Source organism: Prionailurus viverrinus, chromosome B4, assembly GCF_022837055.1.
Source record: "Prionailurus viverrinus isolate Anna chromosome B4, UM_Priviv_1.0, whole genome shotgun sequence".
NCBI lineage: Eukaryota > Metazoa > Chordata > Mammalia > Carnivora > Felidae > Prionailurus > Prionailurus viverrinus.
Window position 1 is genome coordinate 1,619,130 of NC_062567.1, and position 18,285 is coordinate 1,637,414.

Consider the following 18,285-nt stretch of genomic DNA (forward strand, 5'->3'; position numbering starts at 1 on the left):
CTTCTGGTTTCAAAATGGATACAAAATGAAAATGATTTGTGATAGATGCTCGGAGGAGGTGCTGCAGAACCTCCATCAGAAAAGACTGGAAATGACCACCGTGTGATCAGTCGGCCATTATTGCAGAAATACCAACCATTCGCAATTAAATCAGTCCTGTGTGTTGCAAGAAACATGGGTCAAAGCAAGGGTCTCCCCTCCTCAACAGATAGAATGATTTCACCAGATTAAAAGTGGGCTGTTCGGTTTTTGTGGGATGTAGGGAAAGCAGTGATTTGAGGAAACATTGTGGCTTTGAATGCTTACATTATAAACTAATAGAGGGAAAAATGAAAATGAAGAATTAATTGAGCAGAACACAGATAAGGAAAAACAGAAATGAATAGGATAAAAGGGGGGCAACCCAGGGCAAACAGAAAGCCCGAAGTAAGACAGCAGAAAAAAATCCAAATATACCCGTAATCACTATTAGTGTAAGTGTATTAAAGACCTTGTTATTACAGAGGTTATGAGGTTAGATTTTAAAATTTAAATATGTACCATTTACAAAAAAATAAAAATAAAAATGTTGACAAAGAGGGGCGCCTGGGTGGCGCAGTCGGTTAAGCGTCCGACTTCAGCCAGGTCACGATCTCGCGGTCCGGGAGTTCGAGCCCCGTGTCAGGCTCTGGGCTGATGGCTCAGAGCCTGGAGCCTGTTTCCGATTCTGTGTCTCCCTCTCTCTCTGCCCCTCGCCCGTTCATGCTCTGTCTCTCTCTGTCCCACAAATAAATAAACGTTGAAAAAAAAATTAAAAAAAAAATGTTGACAAAGAAAAGTCCGGAAAACATGCACCAAGCAAATGTTATCCAACAGAAAACTGGAGTAGCTATGTTGATCCCAAGCAGAACAGACTTCGAGACAAGAGGCATTCTTTGGCATGAACTGGTTGACAGTAAAATGATGAAACGGACCGCTTGTATGTACCCAACACTCCAAAAGGGACAGACTTACAAGAAGAAATTGACAAGCTCACAAACACAATGGGAGATTAACACACACCTGCCAGACACTGAGGAGTCGAGGAAAACTGAGAATCAGGAAAAATAAGGGGAGATTTGGAAAGTCAGGCTGACAATAATATTCTGCGTTCCTGTAAAACGTCATCAAGTTCTTAGGAACGCTATCTTGTCATCAACCTCATTAAGAAAATGGCGAAGGCACGCTAACCACCTTTCATAAAACGGGAAACAAAAGAGCAGAGAATGTGACAGTCCCTATGAAACAGCCATGCAGGCAGCCAAGGCAGAAGGGAAAACGCTCTTTCCTGATGCCAAGGTCAAACCTCTCCCCTGTAAATCAAGTATTCTGGAAATTCCCTAATTCCTCTTCCTGTCCTTTTTCTTTTACTGCCTAGCACAGACATTGAGAAACTATGCTATTCTATGTAACCGCTCTGAGCACTTTGGAGAAATGAGCTTTATAAATATAAGGCATTTCTTGTTGTTTTTTTTTTAATTTCTTTTAAGGCTTATTCATTTCTGAATGACAGTGAGAGACAGATCACAAGCCGGGGTGGGGCAGAGAGAGAGCGGGACACAGAATCCGAAGCAGGCTCCAGGCTCTGAGCTGTCAGCACAGAGCCCGACGCGGGGCTCGAACTCATGAACCATTGAGGTCATGACCTGAGCCGAAGTCGGACACCTGACGGAGCCACCCAGGTGCCCCAGTATAAGGCATTTCTATTCGAATATGAAAACGATCAGCATTTTCTTTCCACTCAGGCCTCCACATGGTAGAGGATTTATACCCCTAAACAACATTCTGTTGCTGAATTCATGGGAGATACTAATAGCTCACCAAGGCCAGAGAAAAGCTCAAGCATAGCACAGAGCCACGCGTGGCCTCTAGCAGAGGGACCGAAGGGAAACCACTGTTTGCTAGAAAGGACACCCTGGGGGCTTTTGCTCACCAGTTGGCTTTTTTTCTGTCCAAGGCTCTCTCCAAGCCTCCAGCAGATGCAGTCAGAAGCATTGTTGCAGTTGTACAGCAAATAGACTGCTCTAAGAAAAGCATCTTTAGGACAACATGCTCAGCCACCGCTCAGGGCTACGTGGACCCCACATGGGACACTCTTAGTCCCAGGCTGAGAGTTCACAGGAGCAATCAGCCAACCCCAAAGCCAACCCAGATGGGCCAGGGGGAACCTATGGGCCCACGTCTGTTTGGAGAGGGGATGGTGCGCTCAAGGACGGCCACTAGCCGCTGACACCAAGAGGCTCCACGGGCTTCTGCGGCTTTGGTCTCAGGTGGAGAGATTTTGCAGGAAGTTGAGAAGAGAGAGCAGATGGGCAGAAAAAAGGAGGAGGAGGAAGAGGAGAAGGAGAAGAAGAAGAATATGAAGAAGAAGCAGCCAATGTTCATTGCATCTCCTTCTAAATCCCATATTCTTGGCCGTGGTTCTCAGATGGGGGTCATTTTGCCCCTGGGGTACATAGCTGGGGACAGTTTTGGTTGTCACAGCTGGTCAAGAGAGGGTATGCTCTGAAGTCTCAAAGGTAGAGGGATACTGCAAACATCTTACAAGGCTCAGGACGGCCCCCACAACATCATCTAGCTCAAAATGTCAATAGTGCCCAGGCTAAGAATCCCCACGGCTCTCGGGGTAGCAGTGTTTGGTATCTTCTTCACAAGACTGCTTCTCTGGTATCCCAGAGCTCAGAAGGGCAGAAAGGGGGGTTAAACTCAGGCTTCCAACTGTCTACCCCTCAGCCTACACAAATTCCATTACTGCCTAATTATCTGAAATGGGGAGAAATAAGATCTCTCCCGAAGACGAATATATGAACGAACGGACAAGTGAATGAATGAGTTGGATTCAGATCTCTAGTTTCACGTCGCTGCTGATCTCAGGAGAAGCCCAGCCAGGCAGCTCCAGAAGCAGGAACCGAGTGAGGTCCAATTCTACGTGTCTACAACCAAGGCTGAGGCTGTGGAGGGTTTGGCTTTCTTCCCCACAAGGGCTTTCCTTTTGTGCCACAAAATATCCGTGAGCATTAAAACGTTTGGATAGTTCCAGAAGTCCACTTACCTTTCGTCTAGAAGAACTTCAGGAGGCGGGAATGCCCGTCTAGGAGGGGAAGGTGTGGTCTTATCCAGAGGTCCGGACACAGCCTGGGTCTTGCATGGCCCTTCCAAATGGTTCAGCCCACATGAGACTCAGATGCTCACCGTGACTCTGTCCTCGGTGTCCTTACCTGTGAAACAAGGAGGTTACCTGCCTACAGGTCCCCATATCTTTGCTGATACATTTGGAATGAAATCGAAAGCCTCTCGCCTGGGTGTTCCTTACCTCCCAGGGTGAAGCCAGCCTCCTGACTCAGCACCTGCCTGCCTGCCTCCCAGCCTCTCTTCGCAGGCTCTCTCCCTCCCAAACCTCCTTCCTGTCTGAACCTCTGCCCTCCTCTCTTTGTGTGAGTTACCTGTGTCGAGTCTCCAGCACAGGCATGCTCCCTTCAGTACTATGGTATTGGCCATGCTGAGATTAGGCTGTTTTTACATATCTGTCTCTACTGTGATGCCTGTAAGAACAGGGTTCTCGACTTCTTCCAGTTCCTCAGGCTCCTGCCAATAACTGCTAGGATAGCAGATGCTCAAAAGTGTTGGATGAACAGATGAAAAAAAAAATGGGTAAAATTCAAATGATTTCCCCTCAGAAGCTCTAGGCACACTGTGCCCGTCTCCCGATGTGCCCTTTGATGGACACAAACTTAGAAAGCTCTGTGAGTCACCAGAGATAACAGTGCGTCTCAGAACCCACCAGAACTACAAGTGAAAAGATGAACTTCACGTCACTTTGTCTGCTTTCAGAGCCGGTCCTGCATCCAGATTTCCAAAAGGAGGGGCAGCCTGACAAGGATGCAAGGAAGGCTGAAATCAGGAAGAACTAAGATCCCTGATAAAACTCTTCAAAGGAGCTGTTCTCAATTTAACAGAGTATTTTTTTTTCCTTCTTTTTATCAATGAGCACGTTGCTAGGGCAGGAGGGGAAGTGGGAAGGGGGAGGACCGGTGGAAGGTGTGTGGGAGGGGTCAAGGATACAGAGTGCCTGTCATCTCCATGACGCGGACAGCTGGTTCGGTCGTATTTTAAATGAAATCGCGTCCCAGTGTAGACACCACGTCTGGAATTACAACCCACCCCGTGATCTGTCACTTTTATATATATATGCACGAGGGAGTGGAGTGGTTTCCATAGAGAGGGACGATCACGGCCCACTTGGGAACAATACAAGGAAAGAAAGAGCAGTGACCCCAGCCGGGACAGAAGTTCAGGGGGGATGTTTGTGGGGCAGATCTCCTGGTCCTGAAGCGGCTGCCCCCCTCACTGAGCATTTCCACTGCGGAGGGAAGGCCACTCACAGGTAAGATTTCGGCTGGGGACATGTCCATGAGGGACGAGTGAGCTTATTGGCCCTACACGAGGCAGGAGGTGCCGGGCACTGGACGGGGGCGAGAGACCAAGGCTGCAGGTGTCCCTGGGCGCCAGCCCCAGGCAGCCCGGTGCTCAACAGCACCGTCTGCGCTTTAGGTGAGGAGAAATCTGCCCTCCCTTTTTGGCCCAGAGAGACCTGCTTGGCAAAGGTAACAGATTGGAGGCAGAACGGGTTCTTGCAAGTGTATTTTTCTGAACAGGGTTCAGCCGTGAACAAGAAAATCGTGTTTACAAGTGGGGAGATGGTTGGGAATAGCAACTGGGGGCTGTAACTCCCCACGGGCTGCAGGAGCAGGGGCTGCTGTGCGTCCTGCTTCCTCTCTGCACACCTGCCAGGCAGGCGACGTCTCCTGCCTGGAGACGTGGAGGATGTGGAGACCGAGAGGCTAAGTGAGTCACCCCGGGCAAGTGAGAGCATGAGGGTGATTTTGAACCCGGGCCCCTTGCCTTCAAAGCCTGGAGTCCTTTCTCCCTTGCCAAGCCGGGACACTAGAGGAAGGGGACAGATGTCTGTAATGACTTGGTGCCACCTGTGAGGGGGAGGAAACATGAGGATGGGTGTTTGATGTCCCCAGTTAATGTCCAAGTTCTCTGAGAAATGCTGTTTGTGACTTTCTCCTCAAACACGGCAATCGAGCGTACACCGACCCACCCCCACCCCCACCCCCACACAGTTCTGAGAACGGATTAAACAAGATGAATGAGAATACTGTCAGGGACGTGTTATCTACAACTGCTCTTCTCCCGGCTGCCCCGAGTAGAAGCCCTCACAGCCCCTCTAAGGGTGAATTGCTTGGACGTCTGTGGGAATCGGTGTGACCCACACTCGTAAGGGTCTCCCCTAGGAGACCTCTTCTCCCAGAGGAGAAGCGCGCATTACCATAACACCTGCTGGAACACATCAAGTTCCCCTAGATGCCACAGCCACCGTTTTAGGAAATGTTTCTTAAATTCAACTCCTTGTCAGGGTTTGCAGATGGATGGGGTGGGATGGGGAGTCATTCTGCCTTCCTCACAGCTGGAGAAGGGGCTGGAGAAGGGGCTGGAGAAGGGGGCTGCAGAAAGGGGCTGGAGGAGGGGGCTGGAGAAGGGGTCAGCACGGGGCCACCGGTGCGTTTGCCTCTGGCTTCAGCTCCGGTCTTTGTTGCCCTGGGGTCCCCTCCCCCTGGGGGTGCTCTGCTCTCACAGGGCCCTCACTGCCTCATGTCCCCAGGCGTGACTCTGGGACATCTCTGAGAAGCACCTAGAAAAGTACTGCTAGATCCCGACAGAATGATCCAGAAAAACACAGAGGTAGAGCTTTGTCCCCTAGAATCTAACTCCAGGGGCAGTGCTGTTTTCACAGCAGGTGGCAGGGAGATCTTGAACCTGTGTGTTGTGTCACCAGGGGCGGTGGCAAAGGATTCTGGGGAGCGTTAAGAGGGGAGACTTGCTAAGGAATCAGATGTTACTGGGGAGCGAAGGAGGGCTCTTCCCTGTGGAGAGCTTCTCTCCTGCCGACCCCAAACAAAGCTCTCTCTACAGCTTCCCTTCCAGCGTCACCCCTTTCTCTGTGAACTGGCTTTTGAGTCTTTAAATCCTGTCGGTCTTACAAGCCTTTAGAAACTGCTCCAAAGCCTTAAGGCGCCTGCAAGGTGCAGGGCGGCTAATGCCACGATTCTGTACGATGTTTACCCAGAAGAACGAACTGGACCCTCAGTAAACGACAAAGCCGAAAGTCTGCTTATCGAACACATTACACCCCCCGGAAAAAGTTCTCTGGGCGTTTGGCGTGCAATTCTAAGGAGCGCCCGGGAGGACCAGGACACCAAGAAAGCTGGTTCTCACCACATGGCCCAGGGACCCGCAGCATCAGTGTCCTCTACGAGGGTGTTAGAGATGCCTCATCCCAAACCTACCGATGGCGCCTAGATTGCGTTCAAGGCAAGAGGAGGCCGCGGGGCTAGGATGGAGAGAGTGGTATAACAACCAAAAACTAAAAGCCAGAAATATACCACAATAAAAATAGCGGTCTGCAGGATCAAATTACTGGCTCAAATCAGCTGGCATGTGTGGATGTAGGTGTAGACAGATAGAGATAGAAATATATAGATATGGATATCACTTCTGAAATGGTCGTGCGTGAACTGAATCTTATCCTATTAGGACCCGGAGATCATTTATGTGTAAACAGTCTCCTCTACTAAGTATCTGGCTACAGCAAGAGCTAATCTGCCTCAATTTAATCTTCCACACAAGCTTTATGAGGCAATCATTGCTATCGCCATGTATCAGATGAGGAAATTGAAATGCACCGGGGTTCAACAATCTGCCCACGGTCCTCAGGCAAACCAGGACGAGGTGGATTGGAACCTGTGTCTCTCTAACTCCCAAGTCTGTGTTGACTTCACCGCACACCGCCACGTACATGCCCAGATGTAGCTAGTTCATGCACTGGGATTTTATAAAGGATCACGGTTTGTTTGTTTTTTTCATAACTGTTTTGATAAACTCAACATTTTTATGATTTAAAAAGAAATGAACAAACAAATAAAGCAGCCTGGTCTCTTAAGAAGGGGGGGGGGGAAGAAGAAGAAGAAGGCAGTAGGTGCAATGTGGAGTGTGTGAGAAAACAGCAGGCTTCTAGAGAAAACTTGCCAGGTCAGTGTGTGTGTGTCTAGGGTAAGTGAGAGAGCGAGGGCTTACAAGATTCTCCTTTAGAGACAGAACAAGGCTCAGGTATTTAAGGGTCTGTTCTAGCCTCGTCCATTCACAGAGTAAAGAAGTCGGGAAGTGGGAGTGCGTTCACTCATTCCCACTCATTTTCTGGGAAATGACCTGCTCAAGGTCATGGTGACAATGATTTGCAGAGTTGAGGCTAGAACTCAGCATGGGACTGCCAGCCCCTCTCACCTCTGCCTGTAACCACAGAAAATGGAATGATCGTATGCTAGCCTAGCACTTCTCGATGCCCAGAAGGACCCCCGTGTTGATTTATTTATCCAACTTTTCTTACTTACTAAAAACTACCTTAATGACAGCAGTCCCCCCAAAGTTCCATAGTTAACCACATCTTTCTTGCTTCCTTTTATGGGAGCCAAGGATGTCTTAGACAGAAAATAAACTCCAGGGGCACGTGGGTGGCTCAGTCGCTTAAGCATCTGACTCTTGATTGCGGCTCAGGTCACGATCGCATGGTTGGTGAGTTTCAGCCCCACGTTGGGCTCTGCACTGACAGTGCGGAGCCTCCTTGGGATTCTCTGTCTGCCTCTCTCTCTCTCTCTGTCTCCCAAAAATAAATAAATAAACATTTAACAAAAAAGAAAGAAAAGAAACTCCAAGTTCAGGTCAAGCAACCAAAGTGAAGAGGGCAGCCTTTTACTCTTTGCGCTTCCTGGGATGGTCCAGCAGTGCATACGGGAGTACGTACGGGTATCAGCACATCGGGTGTGCAGGATGGCCAGAAGCCCTTCCTCTGGGGGTGAGTAGATGAAACCCCACCCCTTGACTTCGCGTCTCTTTCTCACGCATGAAGGTGACGGTAGAGGAAAGGAACCTCCTGTCCTTACTTCAGAGCTGGAGAGAGTGCGGCCAGGCGAGGCCACGGGGGCCGGGGTGTGGGCTGGGCTTGGTGCTAGGACACAGGAGGTAAATTCTACCCACTTCACCATGTTCCTAAGGCACGGTGACCACACACAACCCAAATTCTGATCGCCTTCCGACACGCTGTGAGCTATTGTTGCACAGGAGGCTGGGCAGAGGGCGGGAACGGCCCCGCACGAGCCCTTCTCCGCTGCCGGAGAAAGCAGCTTAAGTTCTCACCCAGCACTGTTGCTCAGGGGCCCAACCACCATGATGGCTTCAGTCCAGAACAGTCCGGGTTACAGGAGGGCCCCTGAGCTGGACACTTCCATTGCCTCACCTGCTCCATACACTAAATATAGGGGTTTTTTTTTCCTTTCCTTTCTTTTTAAAATTTTAAGTGTTTATTTATTTATTTTTGAGGGGGGTGAGGGGGAGAGAGAGAGAGAGGGAGAGAGAGAATCCTGAGTGGGGTCCATGCTGTCAGCACCGAGCCCAACGCGGGGCTCGAACTCATGACCCGTGAGATCGTACTCTGAGCCATCAGAAATCACCTGAAGGGTTTATTCCAACCCACGGGGCTGGCGCCAGACTTTCTGATCTAGCAGTTCTGGGGCAAGACTTGAGAATCGTTTGCATTTCTAACGAATATCCCGGTGATGATGCTGGTCTGGAGATCATACTCGGAGAACCACTGGTGAGTAGTAACCAAGCCCTAGTGAATGTTCAACCCTGCCCTTCAGAGCTTCAAGCCTTTCTCACACCCCTGCCCCACGTTCCTGTTTTCTACTCCAGGGAGAGATGCTGAAGCCAGCCCACTTCCTGCTGCTGCTGCTGCTGCTCCCGGGGGCCCCCAGGCCAGGCCTCCCCCAGAAGTTCTACAAAGCCAAGTCCTTGGTCAGCTGTATCAACACAGCCCTGCCGGAGGCCAAGCAGAGCCCGCTGGGGGACGCACCGCTGCTGAGCAAGAGAAGCTTCCTCTACCTGCCCAGCCAAGACCCATCCTCAGGAGAGGACGAGGAGCGGGTGCAGGAGGACGAGGACAAGAAGAAGAGGACCTTCCCCAGCTCCGGGGGTGGTGGCGGGGCCAGAAGTGGCCGGTACAAACACCTGTCCCCGGCGCAGCCCAGGGGAAGGCCGTCCCAGGACAAGGCCAAGAGCGATCGGCGCACCAAGTTCACTCTGTCCCTCGACGTCCCCACCAACATCATGAACATCCTCTTCAACATCGCCAAGGCCAAGAACTTGCAGGCCAAGGCGGCTGCCAACGCGCACCTGATGGCACAGATTGGCCGGAAGAAGTAGGAGCAGAGGCCGGCGGGAGGAAGCGCACGGTTAAGGGCAGGGGCGGAGGTCGGGCCAGCTGCTCCGTATACTGAGGGATGGGTCCAGCTCTCCACGCGGCTTCACTGCTCGCCCCCTCCGCTCCTCCTCCGCCCCCAGCCAGCTCCCTCCTCCCCTGCACACAGACACAGAAGAACGGCACTGCCACCCTGCACAGACGGGAGGCCCGTAACCCCTCTCCCTACATTTGAACTCTCCTTCCTCCTTCCCCGTGACGGGAGACAAAGGTCCTGAGGTCCCGCTCTTCCACGCTCCTCCTCCACGCCCCGCACACCAGCCCAGCCAGGAGAGGCGTCGCACCGCTCACCGTCCTGACTTAGGGCCCCTTCCCTTCCCTCTCTCCCCCATTAAAACCAATGGTTTCTGCAACCCTGGGCTGGCTTGAGTTCCTCTTCCTTCAGCCAGCGGCCTTCACACCTCTGAGCGTGCAAAAGGGGAGGTGAATGAGGGAGGTAGCTGATGAGTCCATTCCCCATCTCTCCGGGGACAGAGTGGTTTTTGGTGGTCCTAGGAGGGGGTAAAGAAGGGCTTGGAAAGGCCAAGCCGGCAGGACCCTGCCAGCCGTGGCTCAAGCTAGAGCCGTCTCCGGGGTCTGCTCCTACCCAAGAGGCACCACCTGGCATCTGCTCTAGAATGGGCACGGGGTTGCTGGGGAGAGAGCTTTCATGACACCCCAAACGCCTCCATGGCTGGGCATGGGGCCGCTAGGCCGTTAGCAGGTGTTTATCAGACCCGCAGTAAGAGTCCAGCTGACTCTTTCCATCCTGGAAAAGCCCCATGGCAGAGCAGAAAGAATCGTAGCCCGAGACTCAGAATACCCACATGGGAGTTTAGGGTCTCCTCACTCCGTGGCCCCGAGCAAATCCTTCCACTCCCCGTGCCGATGCCCCGGGAACCCTGCTTCATGAACGTGATCTCATCGATTTCTCACAAGTATATTTTAAGGTAGATATTATTTTCTCCATTTTGAGGATTTTTAAATTTGCACTTTATTTATTTTTGGTCTGATAATGCATATTCTGTTCACACAAAAGGACAGGAAACGGGACGAACTTGGCTGATGAAAAAATCAAGCAGGGGGCCACATTTTTAGTTTCACGAACAACCTAAAACTACAACATAAAAGTTGGAGCGGTAGGGCGCCCGGTGGCTCAGTGGGTTGGGCGTCTGACTTCGGATCTGGTCATGATCGCCCGGGTTGTGAGTTCAAGCCAAGCCCCACATCAGGCTCTGTGCTGACAGCTGGGAGCCTGGAACCTGCTTTGGATTCTGTGTCTCCCTCTCTCTCTGCCCTTCCCCCACTCTCTCTCTCCCCAAATTAAGTAAATATTTAAAAATTAAAAATTAAAAAAAAAAAAAAAGCTGGAGCTGGCATCACAATGCAGGCAGGCTCAGTGTCACTGCTGGCTCTTGTCTGGACCCGATTTGTTTGTTTTTTTTTTTAAATCATAGTAGATGCATTACAAAAGCTCCGATCAAGAGGGTGGTAAAGACACAGGTCCTTGCAAAAACCAGAGTGCTTTTTCTCTTTTTGTAAATATACCACCACCTGGTAAAGCTAAAATTTACCTTTGGGGGGGGGGCGGGAAGACAGAGGCTTGGAGGAGCGAGGGCACCTGCCCAAGTTTCCCTGGCTGGGAAGCGGCCACGATGCCTCCACTTGCCCCTGCATGCATAGCTGACCCTTCCCACGCAGCGGGGGCATAAAGACGCCAACCAAGCCCCTGCCTCACAAAGCTGGCGCGAACCTCAGCAACCCACGGGCGTGCAAGCCACCGGGAAGCAGCACAGGCATTCACTCGGATTTGGGATTATTACGTCCCCAGCAGGTGCGTTCTGAGCCTTCCCCAGGAGTTAAATGTGAGCATAAGTGCAGTTAACCGACTAGAAATTTGCCAAAACCCGCCCCAGCGACAGTGGGACAGGGCGGGTTTGTGCAGGAGCGTGTCCAGCATTCTCTGTCTGAGCTCCCGAGGCGGAGCCTCTGACCTGAGTGCAGCCCCAGCCAGAGCGAGGTTCACGGTCACATGCTAGAAAGCCAACAGCCACACCCACAGATGGCCACCGCTCCACCTGCCACCTTTGACAGAACTTTGTAGAAATACATTTTTTAAAAACCAGAAAATAAAGACGGTAAGTTATCCTATAAAGGTCAACGGACTTTCTAATGATCAGAAGAGTTAGCACCGAGGCCCCTCCTCTGAAGTGGATTTAAATGAAAATAACGATCATAATTATAACAATGCTTTGGCTATATCCACAGAGAGACTGTGGGATGGATAATACCACAGGGATGGGTGATCTTTCCTTGTCAAGGATCAGTACGACTCATGCATCACTAGTATCGATTCCTCATGATCAGGAAAGCAAATCACATCACAGAAAAGATTTAGAAAAAGTTGTGGGGAATGCAAAGGTGTACGAGGTTCACAGGAAAAATTTGGAAGTAGTTTTACGGGGTGAGAACGATGAGTTCACATCAGTGAAAATTCTCAACACAATTTCCGCCAGATTCTTCGTGTTGGTTTGAGCTCCCTTGAAAAAGTAGTTGAAACTCTTTTTTTATTTATTTTATCCTCTATTTATTTTTGATAGCGTGTGAGTGGGGGAGGGGCAGAGAGAGAGGGAGACACAGAATCCGAAGCAGGCTCCAGGCTCTGAGCTGTCAGCACAGAGCCCGACGTGGGGTTTGAACTCACGAACTGCGAGATCATGACCTGAGCCGAAGTCGGACGCTTAACTGACTGAGCCACCCAGGCACTCCAAAACTCTCTTTTGAAAATAAAACAAGCCTTGGGACGCGGGGGTGGCTCAGTCACTTAAGCGTCTGACTTCGGCTCAGGTCATGATCTCGCGGTTCGTGAGTTCAAACCCCACGTTGGGCTCTGTGCTGACAGCTCAGAGCCTGGAGCCTGCTTCAGATTCTGGGTCTCCCTCTCTCTCTGCCCCTCCCCTGCTTGTGCTCTCTCTCTCTCAAAAATAAACATTAAAAAAAATTATAAAAAAAATAATAAAACAAAAGAAGGCTCAAAAGTCAAGTGAAACTCCTCAAAGGAGACAAGACCAGCGAATGGATGATGTGGCTTCTAAATGTTTTACCTCGCAAGAAATCTGAAAACAACCACCAACAGCCAGCAAAGGGGCCTGCTTTGTGACAGTGGAATGACTTTGGAAGCTGTGACCAAAAATAATCAGGGAAAGCTGAGTGCTACCCAGAATCCAGTGTTTTATATAATTCTAAGAAATGGGAGATGTACAAGTTCACAAGTACGTAGTATTAAGCTAAAAAGAGAGTTACATATATTAGGAGCCAAAGAAATACGAAATCTGGTCCAATGGTATAGCTACTAGCTACCATTGGATTATGGATGAGGCCACCTGGGTAGCTCAGTCGGTTGAGTAACTGACTCTTGATTTTGGCTCAGGTCATGATCTCACGGTTCATGAGTTCAAGGCCTGCATCTGGCTCTGTGCTGATGGTACACAGCCTGCTTGGGATTCCTTTTCTCTCCCTCTCTCTCTGCCCCTCCGTTGCTCTTGCTATCTCTCTCTCAAAATAAATAAATAAACTTAAAAAAAAAAGAAAGAATTAGAGATGAAGTTCAATCTGACATTAATCTACGTATGGGCTATGGAACAATTTCTTCTTTAAAAAAAAATGTATTGAGTATAATCGACATACCCCATGATGTCATTATATTAGTTTCAAGGGTACAAATAATGATCCCACCTTGTTCTTTAACGACTGAAGTTCCCATCATCCACTATCCCCAGGGTTGAGCACGTTGGTTAGAACCTGCCACAGCCTGGTGGATGTCACTAAGAAGCCTCAGTAAGCCGAGAAGGCAAAAGACAAAAAAAAAGTATCTTGGAAGGAAACCTCGAGTCTATGTGATGACACAGTGTTTTCTTAAAGATACACGTTTCGGGGCGCCTGGGTGGCGCAGTCGGTTAAGCGTCCGACTTCAGCCAGGTCACGATCTTGCGGTCCGTGAGTTCGAGCCCCGCGTCAGGCTCTGGGCTGATGGCTCGGAGCCTGGACCCTGTTTCCGATTCTGTGTCTCCCTCTCTCTCTGCCCCTCCCCCGTTCATGCTCTGTCTCTCTCTGTCCCAAAAATAAATAAACGTTGAAAAAAAAAAATTTAAAAAAAAAAAAAAAAAGATACACGTTTCGTCCCAGGAAATAATTCTCCCTGCTTCCTCCCTAAGCCATTGCTCCCCCCCCCTGGACTTTGGTCATCAGATGATCACCCCACTCACTGCCCTCCACTATTGCTACCATTCACCAACACCTGGGTCAGTGCACCTCATTTCCTGATCATTTTAGCTCATCAGTCTCTCTGACACCACTCCCGCCTTCACGATTTCAACACACGTTCGAGGACCCATCCAGCTTCCTGGGTGTCGCTTCTGCTCCCCTTAACGACTTAGTCATTGAATCCCAAGCTGTCTGACCACCCCTCCTATCTTCCCAGCTTGCTCTTTCCAGGATGCCAACCCCAACCATCTTCCAGCCACACTGAGACCAATAATAATCCATCAGTCCTCAAAACTTCTCTTCACCCTTTGCCAGTGTAAATGCTGTGACCAATCATGGTTCCCTTGTGGACACCTGCAATTCCCGTGCTCTGCTTTTGCTTTGCCTTATTGATTAAACCCTGGTGAATTCGAACACTCCACTACTCTGCCGCTGCACCCGAAGCTGAACGATGCTTCAAACACACACACACACACACACACACACACACACACACACACGCACGTGCGCACACACGGTCAGTGGTGTCACTTTACAATCCTGGCGAGCTCTTCCTGCTGCGTCATGAGGACGTCGCGTTCCCTTAGGCTCCCACTCGTCTTCTTCTCTCCTCAAACCTCAACTATCTCCTCCCCGTATCCAACCTCAGCTGGTGACCTTGCTTTTCATGTCAGTAAGAAAATCAGATGCTTCTGAAGCAGAATTTCACAAATCCCATCACCACATTCACCTACCCAGAGCGACACTATTCACACACTCTGCCTTCTTCTCTAAGTTGGATGCACCACCCGTGCCCCCGTGTCAGGGACAATCCTGTGTCACGCATGAAGCTCCCATCCCCTTTTGCCTCCTTGATCCGACAACTTCCGCTTCTTTCCCCCACATCATCCGCGTTACCTCCCCCACCGCACCACTCACATTGGCACACAAACCCACTTTACTTTGCCTGCATCAGAAACAAACCCCAAATCAACCTTGACCTGCCACCCCTGCCAGGTAGTTGCCTATGACTCTGCTCCTTTTATGGCAAATCCTCTTTGGGCAGAATAAGTGTCTCTCATTCTCCATAAAACCCACATTTATCAGGTTTCCATCCCTCCCATTCCACTGAAACTGGCCATCCAGGTCAGCCAAGACCTCCATGTTGCTAAATTCAATGGTCAAGGGACAGCCCTCCTCCTTCTTGACCTGTAAGCATCATTTCACCCCGTGGACCACTAACGCCTTCAGACACCATTTTCCAGCCTGACTTTCAGGACGCCATACTCCATTTCCCTTCTTCCCCACCGGCCACTCCTCTAAATCTTCTTTGCTGGTTCCTTTTCCTGGAGAACGCTTTTGCTCCAGATAATCTGCATTCTCCATGTCCCTTCCTCCAAGTCTTTGTCAAATGCCTCTTTCTCACTGAGGCCTCAAGTGACCGCCCTCCTCTCGAGAGCCCCTTACCATGGCTTATTTTTCCCAATTGTACCTGTCACCTTCTAACACCCAAAATAATTGAATGCCGTGTTTATTGTCTTTCACCCCCCACCTTCACTACCATATAAACCCCTTGAGGGAAGGGATTATTCTTGTTTTGTTCAATGTTGTATCCCTGGTGATCAGAATGGAAAGTAGCACATGGTAGATGGCCAGCAAATAACTAGTGAATGAGTCAATCAAATAACGTAGTAACGTTCTTGCTACAAGGAATCTGTGCATACCTAGCATTTAAAGTAGTTTTTGTGATAGTTAAGGGTACATGGCCTAAGGGAAACATTTTTGGGCTTACAATTCCAATTTTAAAATATGTGAACCGAGTGAATAATTTACATTTGTGATCTTAAATCGAAATTGCACCAGTTCATAAAGTGTGAGACACTTGCATGTACCTAATCAGCACATTTATAGTTTCACCAATTAGATTTTTAGAATTACTTAGAGTACTTGCAAAAGTTTGTGGGACAGAGTCCTTAAAAGAAAACGGAATATAATGGATTTGTTGATACAATCTAAAATGTTTAAGAGCAGCCATCTAAGATTGCAAAGGAAACCACAAATTTATGTGTATTCCCTTCAAAAGTAAGTGTTTACATTTGCTAAACTTAGAAATTGTAAGGTTCTCAAGCTGACCTTAAAAGTTTAGGAAACAATTAGGTTTTAGATCTTCATTTTGGTAGATCACTAATTTTTAAAAGCAAAAGAAAACCTCTGGTCTTTTCTGAGTGTGAGAATATGCACACATGCACACACATACAAATGTCCAAAACACCCCAAAAATTACAGGAACTGAGGGGTTAGTTAAGCATGCCACTAGTGCCCTCTGGTGTCTGGAGAGAGAAACAACGCATGTACATTAAATAGTAAAAGTCTAATACAAGTTCAAAGCTCTATGTAGGATATGCACCCACAAAAATATCTCTATTTCACTAATAAGTATTTACTACAATATTTCCAACACAGTGAGAGATTTCACAGCATATCCCAACTATCCCTAATCCTGGGGTGGGAGTAAATGGACGCCCAAGAAGCTCTAAGGAACAGAAGAACTGGGTTTGAAGTAGGCGTTACATCACACGGTCACAGAGAGAAGGCAGAAAGAGCGGCGAGAAGGAGCAAAGGCAGAGGAGAGAGAAAAACACGTGCTGGGAAGCAGGGAATGCTCCAGTCTGGCTGGGACTGGAAATACAAGTTGGGACTCATGGGGACAGGCCCTGCCCACCATGTGCAGGGATTTAGACTTCATACCTAAGACAACGGGGATCACTAACGCTCTGAGCCAAGGGGCAAAATAACCTCAGCTGTGCTTTAGGATGTCGTCAGAGTGGAGTGTGGGATGGGTGAGGAAGACAAAGGGAAAGGCAGAAGAGCCTTTGGACGCTAGTGTGCTGGCCCTGGGAAGAGGATGTGATGGCCTGAGCCATGATGGTTTCATTGGGGAGAGCGGGAAGGCAATGGATCCTGGGAACATGATAGAATTGAGAGGACTCAGGCTATGTAGGGAGCAAGAAAACAGTCAGAAAGGACGGTGTTGTTTAGAACCTGGGAAGATGACGTCAATGCACAAGACAGAGAACACTAAGGGAGGAGCAGATTTCTTTTTGAGGAAAATGATAATGTTTTCTTGGAAGAAGTTAAATTTCAGTGTAGATAAGACATCTGAGAAGACAGGTCCAGCAAGCAGTCGGAAGTTTCAGCACAAACCTTGAGAGAAGGAATGTTTAGGGTTTTCATGGAGCTAATGTGGTTGTGGATGAGATAACCAAGGGCCAGAGAAGAAGGCCAAGGGCATCTCCAACAGGGCGAGACCAGGTGGAAGAGGAGACACAGAGAGGCCAGATGTAGCAGGAGAACCAAGTAGAACCCCAGGAGCCAAAGAAAAAGTTTCAAGGAAAAGGAGTAACCAAAACGCTTAGGGTAAAGAAATCTGAAGGCTGAGAAGGTCTACGTTTGATAAGTGAGGTATAATCAGTGATCTTCAAGATAAAGGTGTCAGTAGAAAGGTGGGGGAGACAGCTTACAACTGCTGAGGCGTGAGAAGACGGCATGCAGGCATCATATGTATATATTCTTTTGAGAAGCCTGGCAGAGCGGAAAGATGTGAGAGTATGTTATGGGGGAAGTAGAATCTAGAAAAAGGGATTGATGTTTTGAAGGAAGAGACCTGGACATACAAGTAAGGAAAACAACAACAACAACAACAACAACAACAACAACAACAACAACAAAATCAGTGGAGAAAGAGACCGAATATACAAAGGGGACTGAAGGAGTGAGGTCTTCTAGAAGGGAGGAGTCAAGAGAAGGTACAAAAATGACAGATGTCCTTGCAATGGAGAGCTACTCCTCTGGGTATGTGCAGATTCAAAACAAGTTCAAGTGTACGAAGAGGAATGGAAGAAGTTAAGAATCAGATGGAAGTGAATTCAGTAAAGTAGGAAATAAGGTCATCTCCTGGTACTTCTCAACTTAATAAGTATGGGAGTACCTACTCTGTGCCTGGCACTGTAGATACACAGATGAATAAGAGAGTCCTTGCCTGGAGACCATACATCAGGATTTCAGGTGATCTCCCTCTTTGAGGAAGAAAAGGCAAATATCATCCCCTCTCAACCCGGGATCCACATCGAAAGAATTTCCAAGGCCAGGTCTTTTGCCAGAAGGAAAATGATCCTAGGTGGAAGTTTGGTAACACAAGGAGAAATGAACAGTACCAGATGGTAACTAGGAAGGTAAATCTAAGCAGACATCCAGTTTAAAACAGCAGCAACGATAGTCCATGCCTTGTAAGGTTTAAAATACATACGGCAGTGATGGGGGGTGGGAGGGAGGGGAGGGTGGGTGATGGGCATGGAGGAGGGCACTTGTTGGGATGAGCACTGGGTGTTGTATGGAAACCAATGTGACAATAAATTTCATATTAAAAATAAATAAATAAATAAATAAATAAATAAATAAATAAATAATAAAATAAAATACACACGGTCCTACAATATAAGGCAACAATACACAAAAGACAGGCGGATGGTAACTGAGTGGAAGTGATCTATGGTTTTTTCAGTGTCCAGGAAGTAGTGGAAACATGATGCTAATGAGTCAAGTTTGAATGTTGTGTCACGAAAAGAAAGAAAAAAATGAAAGTTTAATGAATGGTGAGGAAACATGAATAA

General features: G+C 48.7%; 2 protein-coding genes across 2 annotated transcripts in view; one reads left to right on the top strand and one right to left on the bottom strand.

The window, feature by feature from the left end:
* Positions 1–3,195, bottom strand: part of LOC125169528 (prostaglandin F synthase 1-like) — an 86,185-nt gene extending 82,990 nt beyond the window's left edge. The window contains exon 1 of the mRNA XM_047864931.1: positions 3,071–3,195. The gene's annotated coding sequence lies outside the window, so the exon portion shown is untranslated. The remainder of the gene's footprint in view (positions 1–3,070) is intronic.
* A 1,185-nt stretch (positions 3,196–4,380) lies between these two features.
* UCN3 (urocortin 3) lies at positions 4,381–9,339 on the top strand. The gene is made up of 2 exons (XM_047864934.1): positions 4,381–4,402; positions 8,830–9,339. The coding sequence occupies exon 2, from the start codon at positions 8,836–8,838 to the stop codon at positions 9,337–9,339; it is 504 nt and encodes a 167-aa protein (XP_047720890.1). The 5' UTR covers positions 4,381–4,402; positions 8,830–8,835.
* The last annotated feature ends 8,946 nt before the right edge of the window (positions 9,340–18,285 follow it).

Coding starts and splice junctions, on each gene's coding strand:
- UCN3 (XM_047864934.1), top strand. CDS start 8,836: ATGCTGAAGCCAGCCCACTTCCTGCTGCTGCTGCTGCTGCTCCCGGGG.